Below are 25,325 nucleotides of genomic sequence, written 5' to 3'. Positions count from 1 at the left end.
CAGAAAAAGAAAGCTTACAGTCACAAAAACTCAACATTGCAGATAGCCTAGACAATATAGAAAGCACTGGGATCCAATTTAAAAAAAAAGAAACCAAACCAAAGAGAGGGCATGAAAAAATATTGCCGAGTGAGATAAAGGAAAACTCAAAGATGGTTTACCAGAATATGAAGAGCAAAGGAAGAAATGGGACCTATCAGAGATGAAGTAAGGAACTTGTGTGAAGATGCAGAGAATGTCAGAAGAATTTTTTCACCTCTTTTCATCAAAGAAAGGGACGATATAGATGTAGTCATCCAAGAGGAACAGTGTGAAATATTGGACAAAAAAATTCATGACAAGAGAGCAAGTACAAGAGGAGTCACAATCCTTGAAATTGAATAAGTTGCCAGGACTGGTTCCCTAGGATTTTGAAAGTTATCGAGGAAGAAATAGCAGATTTCAGCAGGTTATTTTTCAAACTTCACCAGACACAGGCGAGGTGCTGGAATACTGAGAATGTGGTTCAGATGTTTAAAAGGGGTATCAAGGAAACGATAAACAGTTACAGGCTAGTTAATCTTAGAATTTGCCCACCACTGAAGTTAGAATCAATCCTACGAGATTGGATGAACTGTCACTTAGAAGGATGTGGACTAGTCAGAGATAGTCAGCATGGCTTTATGAGGCAGAAATTTGGTTGAATGGCTTGAGGAATTGACAATTAGAATCGATAAGGATTGATGCAGACAATATCCACTGCACTGTTTTAATAGGGCATTTGATAAGGAGACAAATGGCAGACTGATCAAAAAGTAAAAGCCCGTGGGATACCAGGTTATGTGTTGAATTGATTCAAAGTTGGCTTAGAAACAGGAAACAAAGGGTAAATGGTTGCCTTTGAGTATGAAACGCTGTTTCAGGTGGTGTTCTGTAGGGTTTGGTGTTTGGGCCCTGCTGTTTGTTTTCTACATTAATGATTTGCTCTTGAATGTGACGAACACAATTGGTGAAATTTGCAGGTAACACAAAAATTGGCTGCGTGGAGGATAGCTGTAAGCTTCAAAATGATACACCATTGAGTTGGCAGGAAATGGCAGATGGTATTCAACTCTGGTAAGTGTGAGGTAATACATTGAGGAAGATCAAACAGCAAAAGGGAATACACAATAAATGGGAACATAAAAATATGGGTTGATGAAATGAGAGATCTTCGTGTGCAACTGCACAGGTCCTGAATGGAAACAGTACAGGTGGATGAGGTTGTAAAGAAAGCATGTAATGCTATCCTTCATTGGCATCCATCATGATGAAACTGGTAAGGCCACCAGTGTATTGTGTACAGTTCTGGTCATCACATTCTCTGGAGACAGTATAAAACAGATTCTAAAATATTGCCAGGGCTGGAGAATCGTACCTACAAGGAGAGATTGGAGAGGTTCTTTCCCTTGGAACAGAGAAGGCTGAGGAGGAACATAACTGTTGGTCTACAAAATTGTGAGGGATAGAAAGAGAACAGACAAGAACCTGTATCCCTTGGCAGAAAGGTTACAACTGAGATCATGCATTCACGCTAAATGGCTGAAGGATTAGAGGGGGCGTGAGGAACACTTTTACGCAGAAGTGGTGGGTGTATGGATTTTGCTGCTTGAGTTGGTGGTGGAGGCAGAGACCCTAAACTCTTTCAAAAAAATACCTGGATCTGCACCTTGAGTGCTGTAAGCTGTAGGGCTATGGGCTATGTTCAGGAAGATGGAATTAGAAAGAGCATCTAGTGTCCTTGGGACGGCATGGACAAGATGTGCTGGATCATTTTTAGTGTTTTATTGCTGAGGTTATCATGATCTCCCCGCTCACCTGAGGTGTGAGGACCCTCAGATTGAACCACCACCACCAATTGTGTCTCTATAATGAAAGAGCCCTATTGGACTATTCCTAGAGCTATGATGACTTCACCTGTTTCAAACTTGACAAATGGCACCAGATTTGATGGGCATGAGGAAATAGTCAATACTGAGGAGGAATGCACACATTACAAGACATTAATGAACTTGTATGATGGGTTAAGTATTGATGAATGAAGTTCAGCATGGATTCTTGGAGTAGTATGTGTTTGGAAGGAAGAATAGGAAAGGCACTTGTATAGAATGAGAGACATTAGGAGGGACAGATGAAAAAAGAATCACTGGAATCAAAATAATCAAATACTAAAGGGTGTATTACAGTTAAGACCACAACAATTTTTTTTTATTTCTAGAGAGAAAACTGAAAAGTAAGGAAGTTATGCTAACCCTTCATTGAACTTTAGAACACACTAAGTACTGCCTGTGGTTATGGTCACCATTTTACCAAAAAAAAAGCACTGAAGAATACAAAAAAAGGTTACAGTCAGGAAAATAATAAAGCTAGTCAGTGAGCTATACTGGGTCTGATTCAACTTGTATACTTCAAAATGGAAGTTTATCATAACCAGGAAGTTCATGTTTTTTTACTTCTGGATCTAGACTGTGACCAAAAATGCATGGCTCTATAGCAAAAAATTGACTGGTAGGGTGTGTCTCTTGAAAAAGAAAAGTTGAGGGATCACCTAACGTCTATCCACATTTTGATAGAATGAATGCAGAGAGCTGATTTTGTGAGAGAGGTAAAACAGTAACTAGGTGTACTCAATACAAATCTGAAAGAGACTTAGAGTAACAGGAATGTCGAACTCTATATTGCAGGGAGTGGATAAAGTAAATAGCATAGCTGTGTTTAAGAGGCTGCTAGATATGAACACAAGGAAGCAAAGAATAGAAGGTTACAATGATAGATTTAGATGAGGAATGAAGAGGAAGGGGTGACTGAAGTGGAGCACAAAGATAAGCATGGACTGCTTTGGCAAATGACCTGTTCCTGGGCTTTTCCAAACCTATATAATCCTACATAACCTCTCTAGTAAACATGACAAGCAGGAAAGACCTGATGTGTTGAACTCTTTTTGCGATCTTAGTGGTCATAAAGGTGAAGAAAGTAGAACATTTAATTTTATACTTCCGTATGTGGCTCCATCTTACAGCATCATTTTAAAACCAAATTTCACACAATGCATCCTGTGGTCTTTTATAAGTTTTGAATTAAGAGCAGTGTTGGGTTGTTTCCTTGCCCGTTAGGTACAGGATCAAGGCTCATTTATTTTCTGTTGGATACTTAATGCAATCAGAAGGTAGGCTTTCATCTTTATCAGACTGTGTTTGAATCTGGATTGCAGAACCTAAAGGACACTCAAAGTGAATAGTGCCTCTATGTCTCCATTTATCATCATCTGTAAAGAATTATGTGTTTTTTTTTCTCTTTTATAAACAGATCATGGCAAAAGCAGACGAATTGTAGAAACCCAGTTGGGAGACTTTCTTGTTTTTTTGCGTCGTGTTATCTCCTTCAAAAATGTACGGAACAACATTGTTTCTGTGAAATGGATTGATCCACTCTTATTGATAGCTACACAGATGCATGAAACAGGTGAGACAGTGAAGTACACATCTAAGCTAACAATGACCATATGTAAGTAAAATTGAAAAGTTTGAGTGAATCATTGTAGGAACATTTTAGTGCAACAATTTACATCAAAATTTTAATATCATTTATCATTAATCTGAAAAGTGCTTTCTTCATTATGAGTCAAGTTAATAAGTAATAACTGTGTAACTAGTTCCAGAAAGTCAGCTATTATTGTACGTCACATGAACTATTGGTCCAAATGAATAAAATTTGTAAATTCAAGAATGGTTCACATATAATTGTAACCGGCAACTGATGGGTCAGTATGGCTGTCGATTTGGTCAGTATACCCTATGTATAATTACAGTTGTAAGTTTTTGTAATTTAATGAATTGTAGTGAATTGTAACAGGATTAGTAACATCAATAAATAAAAAAACTGCAAAATTGTAATTTAAAGCCTTTGGCATTTTTAAATGCTTTCTTATCCTGTGATAGTGAATTGTTTGCTTGCTTTTATTTAGCTCAGACACAACCTAAATCTTTGTGCTCTGGGAGCAGAACATTTATTCTCACTAATTTTGATTTGCTTCATGAATTTACAACCTGGTAATAACAATTTCAATAACAATTTCCCCCAGGTCTTCCACTCGTGCGCAATTTACGTACCAAGCTGCTAGCTTTGCACATTTTGGAGTCACTGCTGCCTGCCTGCTTTGAACCGAACCAAATTAAAGAGGTAAGATTGAGTTATGTACTTAACCATTATTAAAGGAAAATGTTATGAAGTATACAGTTCAGTATGACTGGATAAGAGATTTTTTAAGTCAACTTGATGGCCAAATGATATTGACATTGGAGTAGGAATCCAGAGACCTAGGCGAGATGGTGGTATTTGAATTTGATTTAAATTTGTTGATGATCAAGAAACTCCTCTAGATCACTTGTATCCTTTTAAGTGAGGAAAGGTGCTGATATCCCTGTACTGATCTGCATGTAACTCCAGAAGAATAGCAATGTGGTTGACTCTCAGCTGACTTCTGAAATGGATATTGTCCGGGTCTTGCTGCATTTGAACATGGACTGTTTCTATATCTGAGGAGTCATGGATGGTGCTACATGTGTGCAATCATTGGCAAAACTGCCTACTTCTGAACTTAAGATGGATTGAAAGTCATTTGATGAGCTTTCTGAAGATGGTTGGGCTCAGGACGCTAACTTTAGGAGCTGTGACACAGTTATCATGTCTCTATTTCTGGATCAGAAGACCTGTATTGAAGACCTGTATTGAAGTCCCACCTCCTCCATAGATGTGAAATAACATTTCTGATCAGGTTGATTAAAAATATCTAACTCCTTTTAGAGACGACTGACCTCCAACAAAGAATCATCTTCCTTTGTGCCAGCAGAGTTTTCCCCCTGATTCCCATTGACTCCACTGGTGTCAGTGAACAGGCTATCACTGAACAAATGCTGCTTGAAAGCATTGTTGATTATTTCTTCATTTACCGAAAGTAGCTGATGATGTGGTAACATGTGGGGGTTGACCTAGTTCTTGTTTACAAGATGTAAGTGCTGTTTTCCACACTGTTAGGTAGATACCTGCGCTGTAGCTGAACAAGGATGGCTTGACCGGGGTGTGGCAAGTTCAGGAGCACAAGTCTTCAGTACTATTGCAGGCATATTTTCAGAGCCTATAGCCTTTGCAGGAAGCACTACCTCCAATTGTTTCTTGATATCACATGGAGTCCATGGAATTGGTTGAAGTCTGGCTTCTGTGATGCTGTTTACTTCTGGACATGGCCAAAATGGATCATTCTCTTGTCATACCTGGCTGAAGACTTATGAATGCTTTAATCCTAAATTATGCACTGATCTTCAAATCATTGAGAATGGGACTACTTGTTGAGTCTCCTCACCCAGTGAAGTAATTATCCACTATATGGATGTGGCAGGCTTGAAGTGCTCAGATCTGATCTGTCAGTTAGGGAATTGTTTAACTCTGTCATTTGCTCCTTGTGCTGTTGGCATGCAGGTGGTCTTCTAACCTCACCAAGTTGATAACTTCATTTTTAGAAATGGTTGGTGTTGCTCCTGGCATGCCCCCCTACATCTTTCATTGAACTAGGGTTTATCCCTTGGCTTGATGGTAATGGCAGGATGGGGGGGCGGGGTATGTCAGGTTGTGAATATGCCGATTATATCGGAGTGTGACTCTACTGTTGCTGATGTTACACAGTACTGCAGAGATGCCTAGTTTTGAGTTACTAGAACTGTTCAAAATCTGTCTGTGAGTAGTTGTGGTCCCCTTGTTTCAGGGAAGGTCTTCAGAATGTAGGGATTATCTTGTGAACAAGGGTTAAGCAGATTGGAACTCCACTCACTGGAATTTAGAAGAATGAATGATGATCTCATTGAAACATCTACAATTCTTGAGGAGCTTGACAAGATAAATGCTGAGAGGTTGCTTCTCTTCATGGTAGAGTCTAGAACCAGAGGGTGCAACTTCACATTAAAGGGGCACTAATTTAAGATGGAGGTGGGAAATTTATTTTGAGGGTTGTGACAGTCTTTGAAACTCCTTGCCACAGACAGCTGTGGGGACGGAGTCTTTGTGTATGTTTGACTGAGAGAGATTCTTGATCAGTAGGGGAGTCAAAGATTACGGGAACAACGCAGGGAAGTGGTTGTGAGGAATGCCAGGTGATCCATGATCCTATTGAATGGCGGGAAAGGCTCAAACCCCTATTTCTTATGGGAGCGTTCTCACCTGTATCCTCAGGAACCTAGCCTGAGGTTCTCAGTAACTATGCCATCAACATATCTCCTGTGCCGCTGCCTCCCTGTCTGTATCTGTGACCTTGAGGATCATGAGAGAGTATTGAGATGTCTCCTGAAATGCTACAAGTTGCTTATTGAACCCCTTCATACACATAGACCAAAACCTACATGCCACAAGTTCAAAATCCAACTTCAATTAATTGGTACCAGATCATAAATAAATTACACACCTTCTACAATATTGCCACATTTCAACCCCATACCAGTCGACATTCTGCCATCCTCGATCGCACAATAAAATTTCAATCTCTTTTTCTCTTTACCTTTGCAATTTGAACCTTCCTGTTCCAATGTCAGGATGGAAGAAAGACTTACTGAGTCAATAAGTCGTCTTTGTTCCTGCCCCAGTTTCTTTCCGAAACACTCAGCATATTTCAACATCTTCGGTATTTAATGTTGCAAACAAAAATGAATTTAAAAAACACAAAATGTTGCTGTTTTCTTCCACCCCATATTCATGTACATACGTTTTGTTTTGGCAAAAATGCCAATATAAGTGTGTTTGCTTTGGTAAAACTGTAGAAGAATAAACTTAGCTCAGAAGAGCGTGGGTGAAGTCAATATCACAGGGAAGAGAACACTAACCCTATTAAAACTAATATTCACAATGCAAGTGGCCTGTATTACTTAGTCATCCTGCATCACTTAGATTGGGAAGTACTTGTTTTGTTCTGTCACGGCAAACAATAGGAGAGGTGCTGAACAAATTGGAGTGGGTTTAGGTGTTCAAAAAATTTAGTGTATTTTCACTTTATATGTCCACTTTACAAAGTGTAGATTAAAATCTTGATGAATCATGACAGAAAAAGAAAACTTTTAAAAAACTTGAAACCAAATGCAAAGTATTAAAAGCACTCAATGAAAGAAGAACACAAACATTCAATTTGAATTCAATGTCATACATAATATGCTGAGTGGTTGGACTTTCATTTTTGTATTTTTGAAAATGGCATAATCAATGGTGTCCATCAACATCATAGTGAAAACATTAATCAGTCTGCTCTGTGCTTTATTTGGTAACATTTTTTTCACCAAAGGTAGGAATGAAAACCTTAATTGAAGCAAATCTTGCCTTTACTGAAGTGAATGGCAACAATTATTAACTAGTGGAAGACATTTGATAAGACAACTTATTATCATATAGCACATAGTATGTAATCATGTGTTGCTTGTGCCACATTTACTCTGTGGTCCACTACCATCTTAGATCTGCAACGGTGACAAGCTATTATGTCAGCGTTTACATCAACCAGAAATATCAACATGACCAGATGGTACTGTATCATACACCCACCCAACAAAAAAGAATGAAAATATATCTTCAAGGCATTTTCATTATTAGTTAAAAATGATAATAAAATCATTGTATGTCACATTAACAATAGCGACATATTGGCATTAAATATGCAAGTTATAGCAACCATACTCCACAAGTCCAAGTCCACATCACTCTGTTCTCCATTGCTGCTCTCAATAACACAAATGAAATAAATTCATATTCAAAGTGCAAGAGTGATTTTCAAATTGTATTGTTGGAGACTTGAACTCCACTGAAATAATTGTAACCTCTTGTCCCAAATGTTTTTCAAGAACATAAAGTTTCCTCTAACAAAAACAGAAATTACTAGAGAAATTCATCACATCTGGCAGCATCTGTTGGAGGAAAGCAGATTTAATGTTTGAGTCCATTCACGACTGTTAGCTAGGAAAAAGTGGTATTTATGCAGAAGCTGAAGTTGGAGAGGTGTGTTGCTGGAAAGTGGAAAGTTGATCAGATAGCAGGAGATGGAACCCAGAGAGGGATAGTTAAACAAGGAGATTATGGATAACAGGTCAGGACAGAGAAAAAGGTGAAATGAGTGAGCTACTGTGGTCAATGGGGCCCTTAACTGTTCACCCCAACTCCCGTGCTTCTGCTCTCACTTCTTACCTTCCTCCCACAATGATGTAAAGTATCCCTGACCAGCCCTGCATCCAAAGCATTGTAAGTTGCCATTTCCATCATGGCCAATGGGATGCCACCAGCAGACACCTGTTCCCTTCCCCTCCCTTAGCATTCTACAGGAACCATTCCATCCAGGACACTCTGGTCCACACCACCTCCATTTCCAACATCTCCTCACATCCCCATAGCATCTTTCCATGCAATCTCAAAAGGTGTTATATCTGCCTATTTGTTTCTACCCATCACATAATCCAAGGCCCCAGTTATACCTTTCAGGTGAAGCACTGATTTACCGGCACTTAGAGCCCTAGAGTACAGTATGGAAACAGCCTTCAATCCAACTCATCAATGCCGACCAGATATCCTAAACGAATCTAGACCCATTTTCTAGCACTTGTCCCATATCCCTCTAAACTCTTCCTGTTCATATACCTATCCAGATGCCTTTGAAATGTTGTAATTGTGCCAGCCTCCACCACTTCCTCTGGCAGCTCACTCCACCCTCTGTTAGGTCCCTTTTAAATTTTTTCCCTCTCACCTTAGACCTATGCCCCCTAGATTTGGGCTCCCCCAGCCTGAGGAAAAGATCTTGTCTATTTACCCTATCCTTGCCCCTCATGTTTTTATACACTTCTATGATATCACCCCTCAGCCTTTGACATTCTAGGGAAAATAGCCCCAGCCTTTTCCGCCACTCCCTGTAGCTCAGACCCTCCAACCCTGGTAACATCCTTGTAAATCTTTTCTAAACCTTTTCAAGTTTCACAACATCCTTCCTATAGCAGGGAGACCCGAATTGAATGCAGTATTGACTAACCAATGTCCTGTAAATTTGCAACATGACCTCCAAACTCCTATACTCAATGACCTGACCAATAAAGAAAGTATACCAAATGCCTTTTTTCACTATCCTATCTACCTGGGACTCCACTTTCAAGCAACTATGAATCTGCACTGTTCAGCAACACTCTCCAGGACCTTACCATTAAGTGTACAAGTCATGCTCTGATTTGCCTTTCCAAAATGCAGCTCCTCATATTTATCTAAATTAAACTCCATCTGCCACTTCTCTGCCCATTGGCCCATCTGATCAAGATCCTGTTATACTCTGAGTTAACCTGTGCACTACACCTCCAATTTTGGTGTCATCTGCAAACGTATGAACCATACCTTTTATGTTTACATCCAAATTATTTGTATAAATGATGAAAAGCCATGGACCCAGCACTGATCATTGTAGCACTCCACTGGTCATAGGCCTCCATCTGAAAAGCAATCCTGTACCACCCTCTGTCTTCTACCTTTGACCCAGTTCTTTATCCAAATGGCTGGTTCTCCCGGTATTCCATGAAATCTAACCTTGCTAACCAGTCTACCATGAGGAACCTTGTTGAACACCTTACTGAAGTCCATATAGATAATAAATCCACTGTACCTGATGTGGCCTCCTATACATTGGGGAGACAGGTCACCTACTTGCGCAACGTTTCAGAGAACACCTCTGGGATACATGCACCAACCAATCCAGCCGCCCCGTGGCTGAACACTTCAACTCCCCCTCCCACTCCACCAAGGACATGCAAGTCCTTGGCCTCCTCCATCACCAGACCATGGCAACACGATGCCTGGAGGAAGAGCAACTCATCTTCCACCTAGGAATCCTCCAACCACAAGGGATGAATACAGATTTCTCCAGCTTCCTCATTTCCCCTCCCCCCCCCCCCACCTTTTCTCAGTTCCCAACCCTCAGACTCAGCACCGCCTTCTTGACCTGCAATCTTCTTCCCGACCTCTCCACCCCCACCCCCACTCCAGCCTATCACCCTCACCTTAACCTCCTTCCACCTATCACATTTCCAACACCCCTCCCCCAAGTCCCTCCTTCCTTTCTTTTATCTTAGCCTGCTTGGCAGACCCTCCTCATTCCTGAAGAACGGCTTATGCCCGAAACATTGATTCTCATCCTTTGATGCTTCCTGACCTGCTGCGCTTTTCCAGCAACACATTTTTAAGCTTTGATCCCCAGCATCTGCAGTCCTCACTTTCTCCATATAGATCATGTCTACTGGTCTGTCTTCATAAATCCTCTTTATTACTTCATCAAAAAAACTCAATCAAGTTAATGAGACATGATTTCCTATGCCATGTTGACTGTCCCTAATCAATCTTTGCCTCTCCAAATACATGTAAATCACGTTCCTCAGGATACCCTCCAACAATTGCCCAACATTGATGTCAGGCTCACCAGTGTATGGTTCCCGGGCTTTTCCTTAACACCTTCCTTAAATAGTGGCACCACATTAGCCAACTTCCAGTCTTCTGGCACCTCACCTGTGGCTATCAGTGATACAAATATCTCAGCAAGGGGCCCAATAATCACTTCCTGAGGTTCCCACAGAGTTCTAGGGTACACCAGATCAGGTCCTGGGGATTTCTCCACCTTCATGTAAGATATCATTCAGTCTAGTCTAGTGTATTCACTATTCACAATGCCGTCTCCTCTGTACTGGGGAGATGAAATGCAGATTGGGTGGTGGCTTTGTGAGACACCTACATTCTGCCCTTTAAAAATTATCACTTCAACACATCACTGTGCACCCAAGCCAAAACTTCTGTCGCAGGCCTGCTGCAGCATCCCAGCGTAAGCTCAAAGAACAGCATTTCATTTCGTTTGGGGACACTTGGAGTCAATTAACTTGAATAAATTTAGAGTGAGATTCCATCCTTCCATGTTCTTAACCTACCTTAAACCCAACCCTGTTATGACATGGGTTGCTTTTACGTGCTCCTAGGCCCTTTATCACACTATATGGGTTGTATTTAGTACATCGCACCCATATTCTCTTACTCCACGTGTTGCTAACAGTTCTGAATAAGGGTCACTGGGACTCAAAACACTAACTGTTTTTGTCCCACGGATGCTCCAGACCTAATGGGTTTCTCCAGCAATTTCTGGATTTTTTTTCAGATCTTCAGCATTCACAGTTCTGTTTTAACAGTTTAGTCTCGATTGTTCCTGATGTATATTTCAAAATCATGTAGAACCAGAATAAGACTCAGTGGCTTCTTCTCAACTGTTGACTTGTGTTTTTAGTGATTTGCGTTTAGTTTCTTGAAAATGGCAGGATGTTTGATCTACAGCTTATCATCTTACAATATAATAGCGCCACACTGATGCTGCTGGCATCAACAGCCAGTTTTAATAGCATCTCATAATTCAGCAGGACTAAAACTGATGCAGTTGTCAGCACAGCTTTTCAAGTTTTCAAAAGCTGTTGTCATTCCTGTATCTATTCAAACTTTCAGTCTTTATTCAATAAATTCATTAAAGGTACAATAGCAGTACTGGAGTCTGGAAAAACTTGCAATTAAATCCACTTGTGCTAACAAAGTGCAAAACAGCCTGTCCTTGGTGTGGGAAAATCCAAAGTAGTCCTTACTTTCACTTCTCTATAGTGTGACCTAAATCAGTCAGTTTTGCTTTAGCAGATTCACACTTACCCAGTTTTATTACCAAGCTCCCTTTTGTTGTCAAACAGTTCAGTCAGATTATGTAAATGTTCTTCCCACATTTGGCTAAATTATCATTGTAAACTATGTAGTTACATAGTTGTTTAGTGATTTTATTGGTTAAACACTGGTTAATTGGAAATTCTTAGATTTAGCTTCCCTACAGTGTGGAAACAAGTCCTTCGGCCCAACCAGACCACACCGACCCTCCAAAGAGTAACCCACCCAGACCCATTTTCCCTTTGACTAATGCACCTAACACTATGCACTATTTAGCATGGCCAATTCACCTGACCTGTACATCTTTGGATTGTGGGAGGAAACCGGAGCACCCGGAGGAAACCCACGCAGACACAGGGAGAATGTGCAAACTCCACACAGACAGTCGCCCAAGGCTGAAATTGAACCTGGCACCCTGGTGCTGTGAGGCAGCAGTCCTAACCACTGTGCCACCATGTCGCCCAAAAAAATGGTCAAGAATATCAAAGTAAATTTTTCGTTTGAAATGGCATTTTACATTGATAAAATCCATCTGTGTTTTGAAAACATTGGTATTTCTTTGTCTCTATCAATCAACAGGACTTGCTAATATTCTTTTAATATGTCAGTTTAGTGATAGATGACGTCAGTTACTTAAGGCAGTTCTCCAATATGATGTGAGTTCGCTTTTGTTACCATATTGACTCAGCAATAGTCAATACAGAACTTTTGTGACCCAACCCATTTTGTGCCATCTTGATAGATGAGCTTCAGCAACTATGACTCAGTTCTGTCATGACCTTATCCTAATCTCCTCTATTACTAGCTAATGTCTCTTGATTGAGTCTTTATAAGCATGTTGTTTTATAGGTAACACACCCCATTTTAACATTTATGAATGACCCTAACCATAAATAGACTTGTTCTCGTAATCTCCTTCATAAGTCACTTAGGTCATTTTAAGTAAGATAAAACATTATGCTATCTAACTTTCTAGGGACTACCATATTATCAAATCAGACTGCTGGAGGGTCAGCTTTTGAATTTTCAATTTCTGATTCATTCTTCAGTTCTTATGATATTCTGTTTAAATCCTATTTCTTTCACTACCATAAACACATTTTCCCCTGAAAATCAGCCCTGTCATAATATCTTGCTAGCATGCTCATGTGACACTTTTTTGCTAATCATTTCTCCTGTTTGGGTACTCACTACATTCACATTGTTGAGTTTTTATTTGTCAGAATCCAGTACACTTTGGTATAATGGTTCTGGAAAGATAGCTAACAAAACTGGCTTGTCTTCTCCAACAAAACTTTAAACTTTGTCCTTTTTAACCTTTTTTTTGTTGTTTGTGAAACAAACTTGCATTAGTGTTATCAGTTTCTCTCAAGTTTAAAATATTGTTTGGAAACAGTCTCTAAGATTTGGTTTATCAATTTCTCTTAAATTTAAGTGTTTCTCACATTTCATGTCCACATCTTAGTTCAAAAGGACTAAACCCTGTGGATTCATTAGGAGCCATTGGCATATGGTAACAAAGGAATTGCTTTATCCCAATTTTCAGAGCATACTTGATAGGATCTATTCAGGGTCTTCATTGTTTCATGCTGTCTTTCTAGTGCACTTTGAGATTGTAGATCATAACAAGATGATGTAAATTGTTTTATTTCCAAACTAGTCATCCTTTCTTTGAATATTTATGATCTTTAAACTTGAGCATTGATCTGAATTTATTTCTTCAGATAAACTATGTCTTATAAAGAATTTATCTAAATTTTTCATTATCATTTTTGCGCTTTTTTTTTCTTCCTAAAAGCACTGCTTGAGTAATCTTGTGGAAATATCTATAATCATTATAAGGTACTTACTCCCATTCCCGGTTTTAGATGGGGGTCCATTATTATGTCAGTTAAGTCTGTTGCGACCTACCAAACTGTTTTCTAATGCTAATATTAGAATTAGAATTGATGATTGGATTTTCCCATTAGCTGACTTATGTTTGTGTGTGGCAAAATATGACCAAATATTTTAGCCTGTGTTTTCGTAATATCTAAGTGACATGACATTAGAATTTTGTGAACTACTTGTGAAATTGAACGACTGCGCACCAAAGAACCCCAATAAAGGGCTTTTGCCCAAAACGTCAATTTTCCTGCTCCTCAGATGTTGCCTGACCTGCTGTGCTTTTCCAGCACCACTCTAATCTAAACCAAAGAACTACTACCTGATGGACCATTGCCTATTTGTTATTTGTTAATATTTGAGGACATCTCTGTTTACTCATTAGTACTTTGTTTTTCAAGTAATAGCACTCAGGTACTTTTTTTCTGATTCAGTTTCTGATTAGGCTATTTGGTATAACTCTTACAATTCTGGATCTGTTACATCTCTACTAAAGGTGAGCTAAACATATCAGAATCATTCTCTCACCTTCATCCTTTTTAGTTAAGTGTTTACAAATTATATTTGATAACTGAATTTCCAAATCATTTCCCTGTTTTATAGACTCCATTTTTCCTATCAAATTGTATAGGCTGAGATCTAGTCACAATACAGTCAGGAAACAATGTATGGATCTCCTCCTGTGACACCAAGTTTATTTTACGTCCCCTGATTATTCTACCACCCTTGGTGAGACTAGTATTCTTCATCTACCAGGTCATTTCCCAAAACAAAATAAGTTTCTTCTCTAGGAACTTAATTACTCCCACTACTACTTTTCCATTTACCAAGTCATGTTTGGTGCCACGCCTGTATAATTTGACAAGTTTGAAGTCTACATGCATTCCTCTAATGAATATTTCTCCTTCATTTACCTATCTGGAAAATAAATATCATCAGCCAGTACCAGTGACTGACTTGATCCAGTGTCACTTAGCATCTTCATTGGTTTACTTCCTTGATTCAAGGCCAAAGGAAATATACCTCTCTTTTGTTATAAAATGCTCCAACCTGATTCTCCACATGTCTCCCTCCACATTCCAGGGAATTGTGCTCTCTTTGTTCTACTACTACTATAGCTTTACTATTGGTTTGCTTTACTGATGTCCACTTTCTGAAGATTCTTTAGTCATTCCTATTACTGCAGTTGGTCTCCCATTAACTTTCAGCAGTTGTCTTTGTTATGTTCAGTTTTATTATAAAGGAAGCATGTTAATTTCTTTTTTATTATTCATTTACTAAATGAGGGCATCACTGGCTAAGCCATACTTTATTGCCTATCCCTAATTGCCCAGAGGCATTTAAGAGTCAACCACATTGCTTGGGTCTGGAGTCACATGTAGGCGAGACTAGACAGGGACGACAGTTTCCTTCCACGAAGGACATTTTTTCTGACAATTGATAATGGATTTATGGTCATCATTAGACACTTAAATGTAATTTTTATTGAATTTTCCACTATCTGCCATGGTGGGAATTGAATTCAGGTCCTCTAAAACATTAGCTGAGTTTCTGGATGAATTGTCCAGCGATAATACCACTAGGCTATTGCCTGCCCTTTATATCGTTCTTTGATTCTGACTATTCTCCTTTTAAACCTTGACATCCTGTTGTCAGTTCTCCCATAACTAGTACCTCATCCACCTGCAGGTTTCCTACTTCTCCAAATTTCCTGTGGATTTCCATATGACCATCATTCTGCATGTAATTGTCTAGGTACCTGCCAGAACTGATGCTTCTCTGATCTCTCTTACCTGATAGGTTTCTAAATAAAATTTTTAAGCTTGCTGGAATGCTATTCCTGAAAGCTATTTATTGTAACAGTTTGCTATCGCTTTGATTTTACTAAGAATTTAAAGCTTCGTGCCTTCACGATTTTTTTCTTTCAGATTTTGGAGCGGCTCTTCAGTTCGCTTTCCGCTAGTATGTGGGAAATGCCATTTGCTTTAACCAAAAAGGAAAAAGAAGCGGATAAAGCACTTGAGGTATAGAAGAAATATTTTCTTCAGGAAAAAATAACTAATTCTGAATCTTATCAGAACAAGTTGGAACAGAATAAACAACACTTTATGTAGTACCTTTTTCACATAATGAATTGTCCTATAGGACATTACAGGAACAATTCAGAAGCTGCAACACTAAACTTGTCCATTCAATCAACTGTTTAACCTATAGGGAAAAGATTAACAGACAGAATTACTCTCTTTTAGCTAGGGAAAAGAAGATTGAGGTTAAACGTAACAGCTTTCTAAAATTATGTAAAGTTTTGATAGACACAGCCATTGTTTCCACCAGAACAAAATTAAAGATCATCAGTATATGATGTATATAGAAAAGAAACTTGTTTGGTGACAATTTGGCACTTAGTAAGGTTAAAGCACATGCATAAATGCATTGAAGGGGAGACCAGATAGCACTGTGGGAGAAATATATGGGGTTTTAGTTACCTGTGTATAGCTGGAGAGTCAATCCTAACTGCTTAGTCATCACACCCACATTGTTATTTCTGACATCCCTTAAGGATCAATTCTTGAATAAAACAAAGAACTGACAGTGCTGTAAACTTGAAACATTAACTCTGTTTTCTCTCCACAGATTCTGCTGGACCTGCTAAGTTTCACTAACAATTTCTATTTTTGGATTATTTCTGACTCTTGCCAGCCCCCTCCTAAAAACCTACGTCTTCGTCTAAGCTTTCAGTCATTTGCCCCAATATCTGTTTATGTGGCTTGATGTCATATTTTGCTTTGTAATGCTCCTGTGAAACATCTAAGAACTTTTCTTATTTTGTTAACTGTGTATTTTTTATGTTGTTGTCGTAATTTTTTTTACTTCCTCTAAAGTTCTAGTTTCCAGCAACTAAAAGAATAGACCATTCACAATCACTTACAGTCTGTACACACTGGGGGAAAAAAAATTGGTCCAGCACACTATCTGTTTTGGTGTTATATAGTGGGTCTTCCATCCATTCCACAACCTCGCTGACCATTAAACTTATTTAGATATTGACTGAAAAGTTTACTTAAAATACACAAGTGTTTACTACTTTAGGAAGTTTATCCACTGTCATAATCATAGCATCTGAGATAGTAATTGAGGCATTCATTAACATATGAACATAAAAACCTGAGAAAGCCATTTAGTTGCTCTGCCACTCAATAAGACCATGGCTAATCTGTTTTATAATTCCATATGCCTGCCTTGGGCCCATATCCCTTGATACCTTGGCTTTCTAAAAATTTGTCTATCTTGAATTTAAATTTAACAGTTGAATTAGCATCAACTGCCATTTAAGGAAGTGAGTTCCAAACCTCCACTATTCCATGTGTGTACAAGTACTTTCTAATGTCTTAAAGCAAAAAATATCCTAATTGTTTCAAAAAGAAATTCTCTAATTACAAGATAATGATGTGATCAGACATGATTTGTTTCAGATTAATAGCTCTGAATGTGCACTTTACTGAGTCTCCATTTTTGCTCTTGTTTTAGACAGAGGATAAAGAGGATGACAACATTCCCATTAAAGAGTTTTCATTTGATCCAGATAAAATGGTTTGCTGTAGTTTGGAATCTGGAAATGTTTTATCTCATGGTGCAGGTGGCAAAGGATATGGATTAGCAACAACTGCTATAACATCTGGATGCTTTCATTGGAAGGCAAGTGTGTTACATAAAGCTACCAGTAAATAATAGATACTAGATAATTATAAATTAAAGCCTAAAACCTCTTTTCAAAGTTTGTGAGAAGATTTGTAGCTCGGGTGCTCGTTGTTGTGGTTCAGTTCACCGAGCTGGGAGTTTTTGTTGCAAACGTTTCGTCCCCTCTGTATATCAACAGACACATCGACCTAGACCCTGTATACCAGCCACTGCAGCGGACAGCAACTGACAACCGGAAACGGCAGTTTCAAACCACTATAAATGCCGGAGGAATCAGCACAGAAGCGCTTCACAGGAGGCTCCCAAGCACTGAGGATGTCACCGAGAAAGGGGACGAAACATTTGCAATAAAAACTTCCAGCTCGGCGAACAGAATCACAACAACTAAAACCTCTCTTCTAATTAGACCATAAGAGCACAAGACCATAAGATATAGAAGCAGAATTAAGCCATTTGATCTATTGAGGCTGCTCCACCACTCAATCATGGCTGATGTGTTTCTCAACCTCATTCTCCTGCATTATTCCCATAACCCTTGATTCCCTTACCAATCAAGAACCTACTTAAATCTATTTTAAATACACTCAATGACTTGCCCTCACAGCCTGCTGCGGCAAGGAGTTCGACAGATTAATCATTCTCTCTTTGAAGAAATTCTTCATCTCAGTTCTACAGGGTAGTCCCTTCACTTTGAGGCTGTGCCTTCAGGCTCTCCTACCAGTGGAAATACCTTCTTCACATCCACTCTATCCAGCCATTTCAGTATTCTGTTAGTTTCAGTGAGATTCCCACTCTCAACTTTCTAAACTCCATGGAGTACAGACGCAGAGTCCTCAACCAATCCTTTTATGAAAAGCTCTTCATCTCTGGGATTATTCTTGAAAACTTCCTGTGGAGCCCAGTGTCTGCATATCTTTCCTTAGATACTGAGCCTAAAACTGCCCGCAGTGTTATCTGTGTCAGTAGTTGGCTTCCTTTTCTTTTAAAAGAATAGTTGCACCTAATCAATCAGTCAGTATATCTGATTTGTTAGCAGTAAGATATTTAACTGCAACGGTCTAGAAGGTTGTATATTTTACCTTATCTTTTATTTATTGTTTTTACTCTTTAGTGTTATAATGCAGTATTTGTTGGGTTAGGCTTTATATTACACAATAAAACATCACTTGATGTTATGCGCTTATGGTTTCTGTGAAATTTTAAGCAGTCATACAGACTGATTTAAATACATTCAAAATCAATGAAGTCCAGATCCTGCTTTCAGAAGTGTCATACCTCCAGGATATGGTTAATAATCACACAACACCAGGTTATAATTCAATGTTTGGGAGAAGATTTGTAACTCGGGTGCTCGTTGTTGTGGTTCTGTTCGCCAAGCTAGGAGTTTTTGTTGCAAACGTTTCGTCCCCTTTCTAGGTGACATCCTCAGTGCTTGGGAGCCTCCTGTGAAGCGCTTCTGTGTTGTTTTCTCCAGCATTTATAGTGGCTTGTCTCTGCCGCTTCCGGTTGTCAGTTGCTGTCCACCGCAAAACCAACGTAGTGTACAAAATCCCATGCAAGGACTGCACAAAACACTACATAGGCCAAACAGGAAGACAGCTCACAACCCGCATCCACGAACACCAACTAGCCACGGAACGACACGACCAGCTATCCTTAGTAGCCACACACACAGATGACAAACAACATGAATTCGACTGGGACAACACTACTATTATAGGGCAAGCCAAACAGAGAATGGCCAGGGAATTCCTAGAGGCATGGCACTCATCCACTGATTCTATCAACAATTGACCTGGACCCAATATACCGGCCACTGCAGCAGACAGCAACTGACAACCGGAAGCAGCAGAGACAAGCCACTATAAATGCCAGAGAAAACATCACAGAAGCGCTTCACAGGAGGCTCCCAAGCACTGAGGATGTCACCTAGAAAGGGGACGAAACGTTTGCAACAAAAACTCCCAGCTCGGCGAACAGAACCACAACAACCAGGTCATAATCCCAACAGGTTTATTTGAAAGTACTAGCTTTCGGAGCACTGCTCCTTCGTCAGGTAGCTGTGGAGTAGGATTGCGTGATCTTCTTGGAGATTCTGTCCACTTTGAACCAGTAGTTAGTGATGTCGATGGTAGACATGATGTGGAGGTGCTGGTGTTGGACCTGGTGTTTTGTACTTTTTAACTTTGTCCACCCCAGTCCAACACCAGCACCTCCACATCATGCCTCCAGGAAATCAGGCAATCCACCAGCTTTGTGTTGAGTCAGCCTGAATACCTACTTGAAATTCCTGTTTTCATGCGACATTACTACTGTACTGTTTCCTTCGATTAGGTGTGCTACTTAGTGTTAAGAATATCATTAATTTCTCAGAGTGTACATTTCCACATGCTGCATTGGAGTCATGACATTGGCCTGCTAAGAACTAATGTAAGCTTTGGATTTTAAAATAAAAAAGAAAGATTTGTTCATATAACATTCTAAAATTCTTTACAGTCAATGGCATTTTGAAATGTAGACACTGTTAAACGTCGAATTCTCTATTCCTGAGATGCTGCCTGGCCTGCTGTGCTTTGACCAGCAACACATTTTCAACTGTTGTATATGGGCCATACAAGCAGAAGTACTAAAAAGCTGAAAAGAAACATCTCCTGCTCCCCAGTCATGAAGTTGATGTGGCTGTATAGATTTACATAGCTGTACCATGTCCTGATTTAAAGAAGAGATTTAACTATGGATGTTTGTGGTACCAGTAACTATCTAATTATTTAAGTAAATATCTTTACAAAAAACATAATTTTATTGAAACTTTTTTGATTTATAGCAAAGCACTACATATCTTTTACTTCCGATTCCATTGAAATAGTCATAATTTTTCTTGTTAATTTGTGCAGTTTTACATAACCAGAGAGAATAAAGGTAATGAGGGTACATGTGTTGGAGTATCACGATGGCCCATCAGAGATTTCAACCACCGCACAACATCGGACATGTGGCTTTATAGAGCTTACAGTGGGAATCTCTACCATTGTGGGGAGCAAGGTTGTATCTTACCAAGTTATACACAAGGGGACTGTGTAACTTGTGTCCTGGATGTGGAAGCAAGAACAATCTCATTTGGAAAGAATGGCGAGGTAAGAAAATTATACCCTTGATTTAATATTCAGAATGATTAGTAAACCTACCAAAAAGTGCAGCTCATTTCTTGATAATGAAATTTACGATCAAAATGTTATGCCATGATATAATTTATAATGAAACTAAAATAGAATTTTGTTTCAAAAAGCTCCCTAAGTGTTCAAGAGATAAAATGGATCTTTCATGGCATTTTGTTAAACTTTTGATGTTTTGCAGGAAGTATAATATAACTTTTGTAGAAGACAATTACTTGAAATTGTTTAAACTAGTTTTCCAAGTGTAGTTTAATTGTGTAGAAAATAATTGAAACCTTGTTGTTAGTTTCATCATTGTGTTATTGGGTCAGATTTTGCAGTCAGCAGCAATTGTTCATTCGATTTGGACTTGATGAATTTTCCATGAGATTTTACACTTGATTTTTTTTAAAACGTCATTCATGTGATGTAGGTGTAATTGGCTAAGCCAGTATTCATTGCCCAGGCCTACATGCCCTCGAAGGTGATGGTGTAAACCTTATTGAATCGCTGCAAACCTCACAGTACGGGTAAAGGCACAATGCTGTAAGGGAGGGAGGTTCAGAATTTTAACCAATTAACAGTAAAGTTTTTGGCAGTTTAATTCCAAGTCAGGATGGTGTAGGCTTGGAGTAAACATGCAAATGATGTTTCTATATATATCTGCCTCCTTGTTCCTTCCAGGTAGTAGAGGTCATGGGTTGAGACGATGCTTTGAAAGTGAGTTGTTGGAGTACATGCTTTGGATGATGTACAATGCTGCCATTGTCAGTGTTTGGTCAAAGGAATGAAGGCCAAAGGTGTTAGATGGGTGCCAGTCAAGCAGGCTTCTTTATCTTGGGTTGTGTTGAGCTTTTGTGTGCATCCAGACAAATAAGAGACATTCTATCACACTGCTTACCTTTGCTTTGTTGATACTAATCAGGCTTTGAGAATTCGGGAGGTAAATCAATCGCCACAGGGTTACTAGTCTCTGACTTGCTCTTGTCGCCACAGTATTTATATAACTAATCCAGCTCAGTTTCTCGACAATGGTAATCCCTAGGATGTTGATTGTCCATATCAAACAACCTTCCACAACCCTAGTCCATTCCTCGACCACCAACACCACCCCCTACCTCCGTTCCCATGTAGCCACAGAAAGTGCAAAACTTGCCCCTTCACCACCTCGCTGTTCACCATCCAAGGGCCTAAACAATCTTTCCAGGTGAAGCAGCATTTCACCTGTACCACCTCGAATGTTGTGTATTGTGTTCGCTGTACCCAATATAGCTGACTCTGCATTGGAGAAACTAACCACCGACTGGATGATCACTTTGCAGTACACCTCCAGTCTGTGTGCAAACATGACTCTGACTTTCCCATAGCTGGTCATTTTCACACAGTATCCTGCTCGCATGCCAGCTTGTCTGTCCTCGGCATGCTGCAATGCTCCAGCAAATCACAGTGAAAACTGGAGGAGCAACGCCTCATCTTCACACCACCCACTTTACAATCGTCTGTGCTCACTTCTGAATTCAAATTGTGAATGCATTCCTTTTCTTTCCTTTCAGCTTTGCTTGTTACTTTCTCTGTCACCACATCATCTCTTCTCTCCACCCATTCCATTGGGACTGCCTGTTCATTCCAGTCTGGCTGTTAGACACACAATTGACCTGCTATTCCCACATTCCAATCACTTAGTCTGAACTATCAATATTCTTTCTCCCCCAGCACTCCAGACACCCCCACCCTCACTTCCCCCACCTCCCCACTATTGCATAACTGCTGCCACCTCCACACTTCACTTCAGTTCTGATAAAGAGTCATCTTGACTTGAAACGTTAGCTTGCTTTCTCTCCATGGATGCTGCCTGACCCACTGTGAAGTTCACCTCAAAAAGCTATATTGTTCTTTAAAAAGTACTTCGAAAAATGGTAAAGTTGTGCAGTTACATCCTGAAGAAGGGCTCATGCCTGAAACGTCGACTCTCCTGCTCCTTGGATGCTGCCTGACCTGCTGCACTTTTCCAGCAACACATTTTCAGCTCTGATCTCCAGCATCTGCAGTCCTCACTTTCTCCCAGTTACATTCTTTGTTGAGTCAGATTGCGACTCGTGGATGTTAGCCAGAAAGTAAAAACAGGAAATGCTGCGACTGCTCAGCAGGTCAGCCAGAAAGGTACAGTTTCAGGTTAATGGTCTTTCTCCAGAAATGAAAGAAGTTTGAATGATAACAGATTATACATTTTTACAGCAATTGCTGTGTGGTCAAAGATGGAGGAGGAGAATGAAAGGGCAGACTGGAAGGCAGGAGAGATAAAGGACAAAAGTGATGACCGTGAAGACAAATGACATTGTAATAGATTAGATAAAAAGCAGATGGGTCAAGAGAGGTTATGATTGGGTTGAAGTAGAATCCAAAAAAATGGAATCTGAAGTTATGATCTGAAATTATTGAATAGACGGTAAGACATAGGAGTAGACATTAGGCCATTAAGCCCATCGAGTCTGCTCTACCATTCAATCCTGAAGAAGGGTTACACCCTTAGCCTGCTGGACACACTTTCCTCATTCCTGATGAAGGGCTTTTGCCTGAAACATCAAATTTCCTGTTTCTTGGATGCTGCCTGACCTGCTGCGCTTTAACCAGCAACACATTTTCAGCTTACACCCAAAATGTCAACTTCTCCACCTCCTGATGCTGCCTGGCTTGTTGTGTTCTTCCAGCCTCCTGCCTATCTGCATTGGATTCCAGCATCTACAGTTTTTTTTGTCTTCCGCTACTTAATCATGGCTGATCAGTTTCTCAAGCCTTTTCTCCCTATAACCTTGATCCCCTTGATACTCAAGAACCTATCTATCTCAGTTTTAAATATACTCAATGACCTGGCCTCCACAGCACTTTCTGCTGAAGAAATTTCTCCTTATTTCTGTTCTGAAAGGTCTACGCTTTACTCTAAAGCTGTGCCGTTGGGTCCTAGTCTCCCCTACCAATGTAAGCATCTTCCCACCATCCATTTGTTCAGGCCATTCAGTATTCTATATGATTCAAACAGACCACACACACCCACACACCCCCAACCATCCTTCTAAACTCCATCAACATAGATCCAGAGTCCTCAAACATTCCCCAAATGTTAAACTTTTCATTCCTGGGACCATTCTCATGAATCCTCTCTGATCGTGCTCCAAGGCCAGTACATCTAGAACTGAACACAATACTACAAATGTGGTCTGACCAAAAGCTTTTAGAGCTTCAGAAGCACATGCCTGCTTTTATATTCAAGTCGTCTTTAAATAAATGCCATCATTGCATTTGCCTTCCTAACTACTGACTCAACCTGCAAGTTTACCTTGTGAGAATCCTGGACTAGAACTCCAAAGTCTCTTTGCACTTCAGACTTCTCAATTTTCTCCCCATTTAGAAAATAGTCCATGCCTCTACTCTTCCTACCAAAGTGTATGACCTCTCTCTTTCCCACATTGTACTCCATTTGTCACTTGTTTGCCCACTCTCCTGACCTGTCCAAATCGTTTTGCAGCCTCCCCGCCTCCTCACTGCTACCTGTCCCTCTGTCTATCTTTGTATTATCTGCAAACTTAGCCAGACTGCCCTCAGTTCTTTCATCTCGATCATTGATGTATAAAATGAAAAGTTGTGGTTCCAGCACTGAGCCTTGTGGAACACCACTTGTCACTGACTGCCATCCGAGAAGGACCTTTTTATCACCACTCTCTGCATTCTGCCAGACAGCCAAGCCTCTAGCAATGTTAGTATCTTGCCTCTAATACCATGGGCCTTTATCTTACTCAATAGCCTCCTGCGCAGTACCTTATAGAAGTCTTCTTGAAGTCCAGGTAGATAATATCCATTGGCTTTCCTGGGTCTAACTTAATTACTTAGAATCATAGAAGCCCCACAGTGTGGAAACAGGCCATTCGGCCCAACAAGTCCACACCGACCCTCTGAAGAGCATCCCACCCAGACCCAACCCCTTGCCCTATCCCTGTAGGACCTGTGACTAAGGCAGCTAACCTACACATCCCTGAACATTGAGCAATTTAGCATGGCCAATCCACCTAACCTGCACATCTTTGAACAGTGGGAAGAAACCAGAGCATCCAGAGGAAACCCATGTAGACATGGGGAAAATGTGCAAACTCCACACAGACAGTCACCCGAGGTTAGAATCGAACCCAGGTCCCTGGTGCTGTGAGGCAACAGTGCTATCCACTGAGCCACGTTGCTGCCCAAAGACTTCCTCAGAATTCTAGCAGATTTGTCAGGCATGATGAAACCATATTTTACCATATGCTTCCAAGTATTCAGAAATCTCACCCTTCACAATGGATTACAGGGTCTTGTCCACAACCGAGGTTAGGCTAATGGGACTGTAGTTTCCTGTCTTTTGTCTTACTCCTTTTTAAACTGGTGTCACGTTTGCAATTTTCCAGTCCTGTGAGACCCTCCCTGATTCTCGTCATTCCTGAAAGATCACCAGGTTGCCTCCACTATCTCTTCAGCTCCCTCCCTAAGAACTCTGGGGTGTAGTCCATCTGGTCCAGGTAATTTATCCAACTTCAGGCCATTCTGTTTTTGTAGCACCTTGTCCTTGGTGATGGCCACCATACTCAGCTCTGCCCCCTCATCTCTTGAATTTTTGAGAAATTATTGGTGTCTTCCACCATGAAGACTAACACAAAGTAATTATTCAGTTCCTCAGCCATTTCCTTGTTGTCCACTACTATTTCTCCTGCGTCATTTTCCAGTGACTCAATGATCTCTTTTGCCATTTACATATCCAAAGAAACTCTTACAGTCTTCCTTTATATTACTGGCTAGCTTACCCTCATC

General features: G+C 40.0%; 1 protein-coding gene across 3 annotated transcripts in view; it reads left to right on the top strand.

Moving 5' to 3' along the window:
• Window positions 1-25,325, top strand: part of LOC132806698 (probable E3 ubiquitin-protein ligase HERC1) — a 343,050-nt gene that overhangs the window by 171,915 nt on the left and 145,810 nt on the right. For all 3 annotated transcript variants that reach the window (XM_060821274.1, XM_060821268.1, XM_060821283.1), the window contains 5 exons: window positions 3,325-3,480; window positions 4,100-4,197; window positions 15,567-15,662; window positions 17,167-17,334; window positions 20,232-20,471. In XM_060821274.1, the coding sequence (XP_060677257.1) occupies window positions 3,325-3,480; window positions 4,100-4,197; window positions 15,567-15,662; window positions 17,167-17,334; window positions 20,232-20,471 (758 nt within the window). The remainder of the gene's footprint in view (window positions 1-3,324; window positions 3,481-4,099; window positions 4,198-15,566; window positions 15,663-17,166; window positions 17,335-20,231; window positions 20,472-25,325) is intronic.

Source organism: Hemiscyllium ocellatum, chromosome 1, assembly GCF_020745735.1.
Source record: "Hemiscyllium ocellatum isolate sHemOce1 chromosome 1, sHemOce1.pat.X.cur, whole genome shotgun sequence".
Classification (NCBI taxonomy): domain Eukaryota; kingdom Metazoa; phylum Chordata; class Chondrichthyes; order Orectolobiformes; family Hemiscylliidae; genus Hemiscyllium; species Hemiscyllium ocellatum.
Note: the sequence above shows the minus strand (reverse complement) of the source record. Positions and strands in the feature narration are given on the sequence as shown.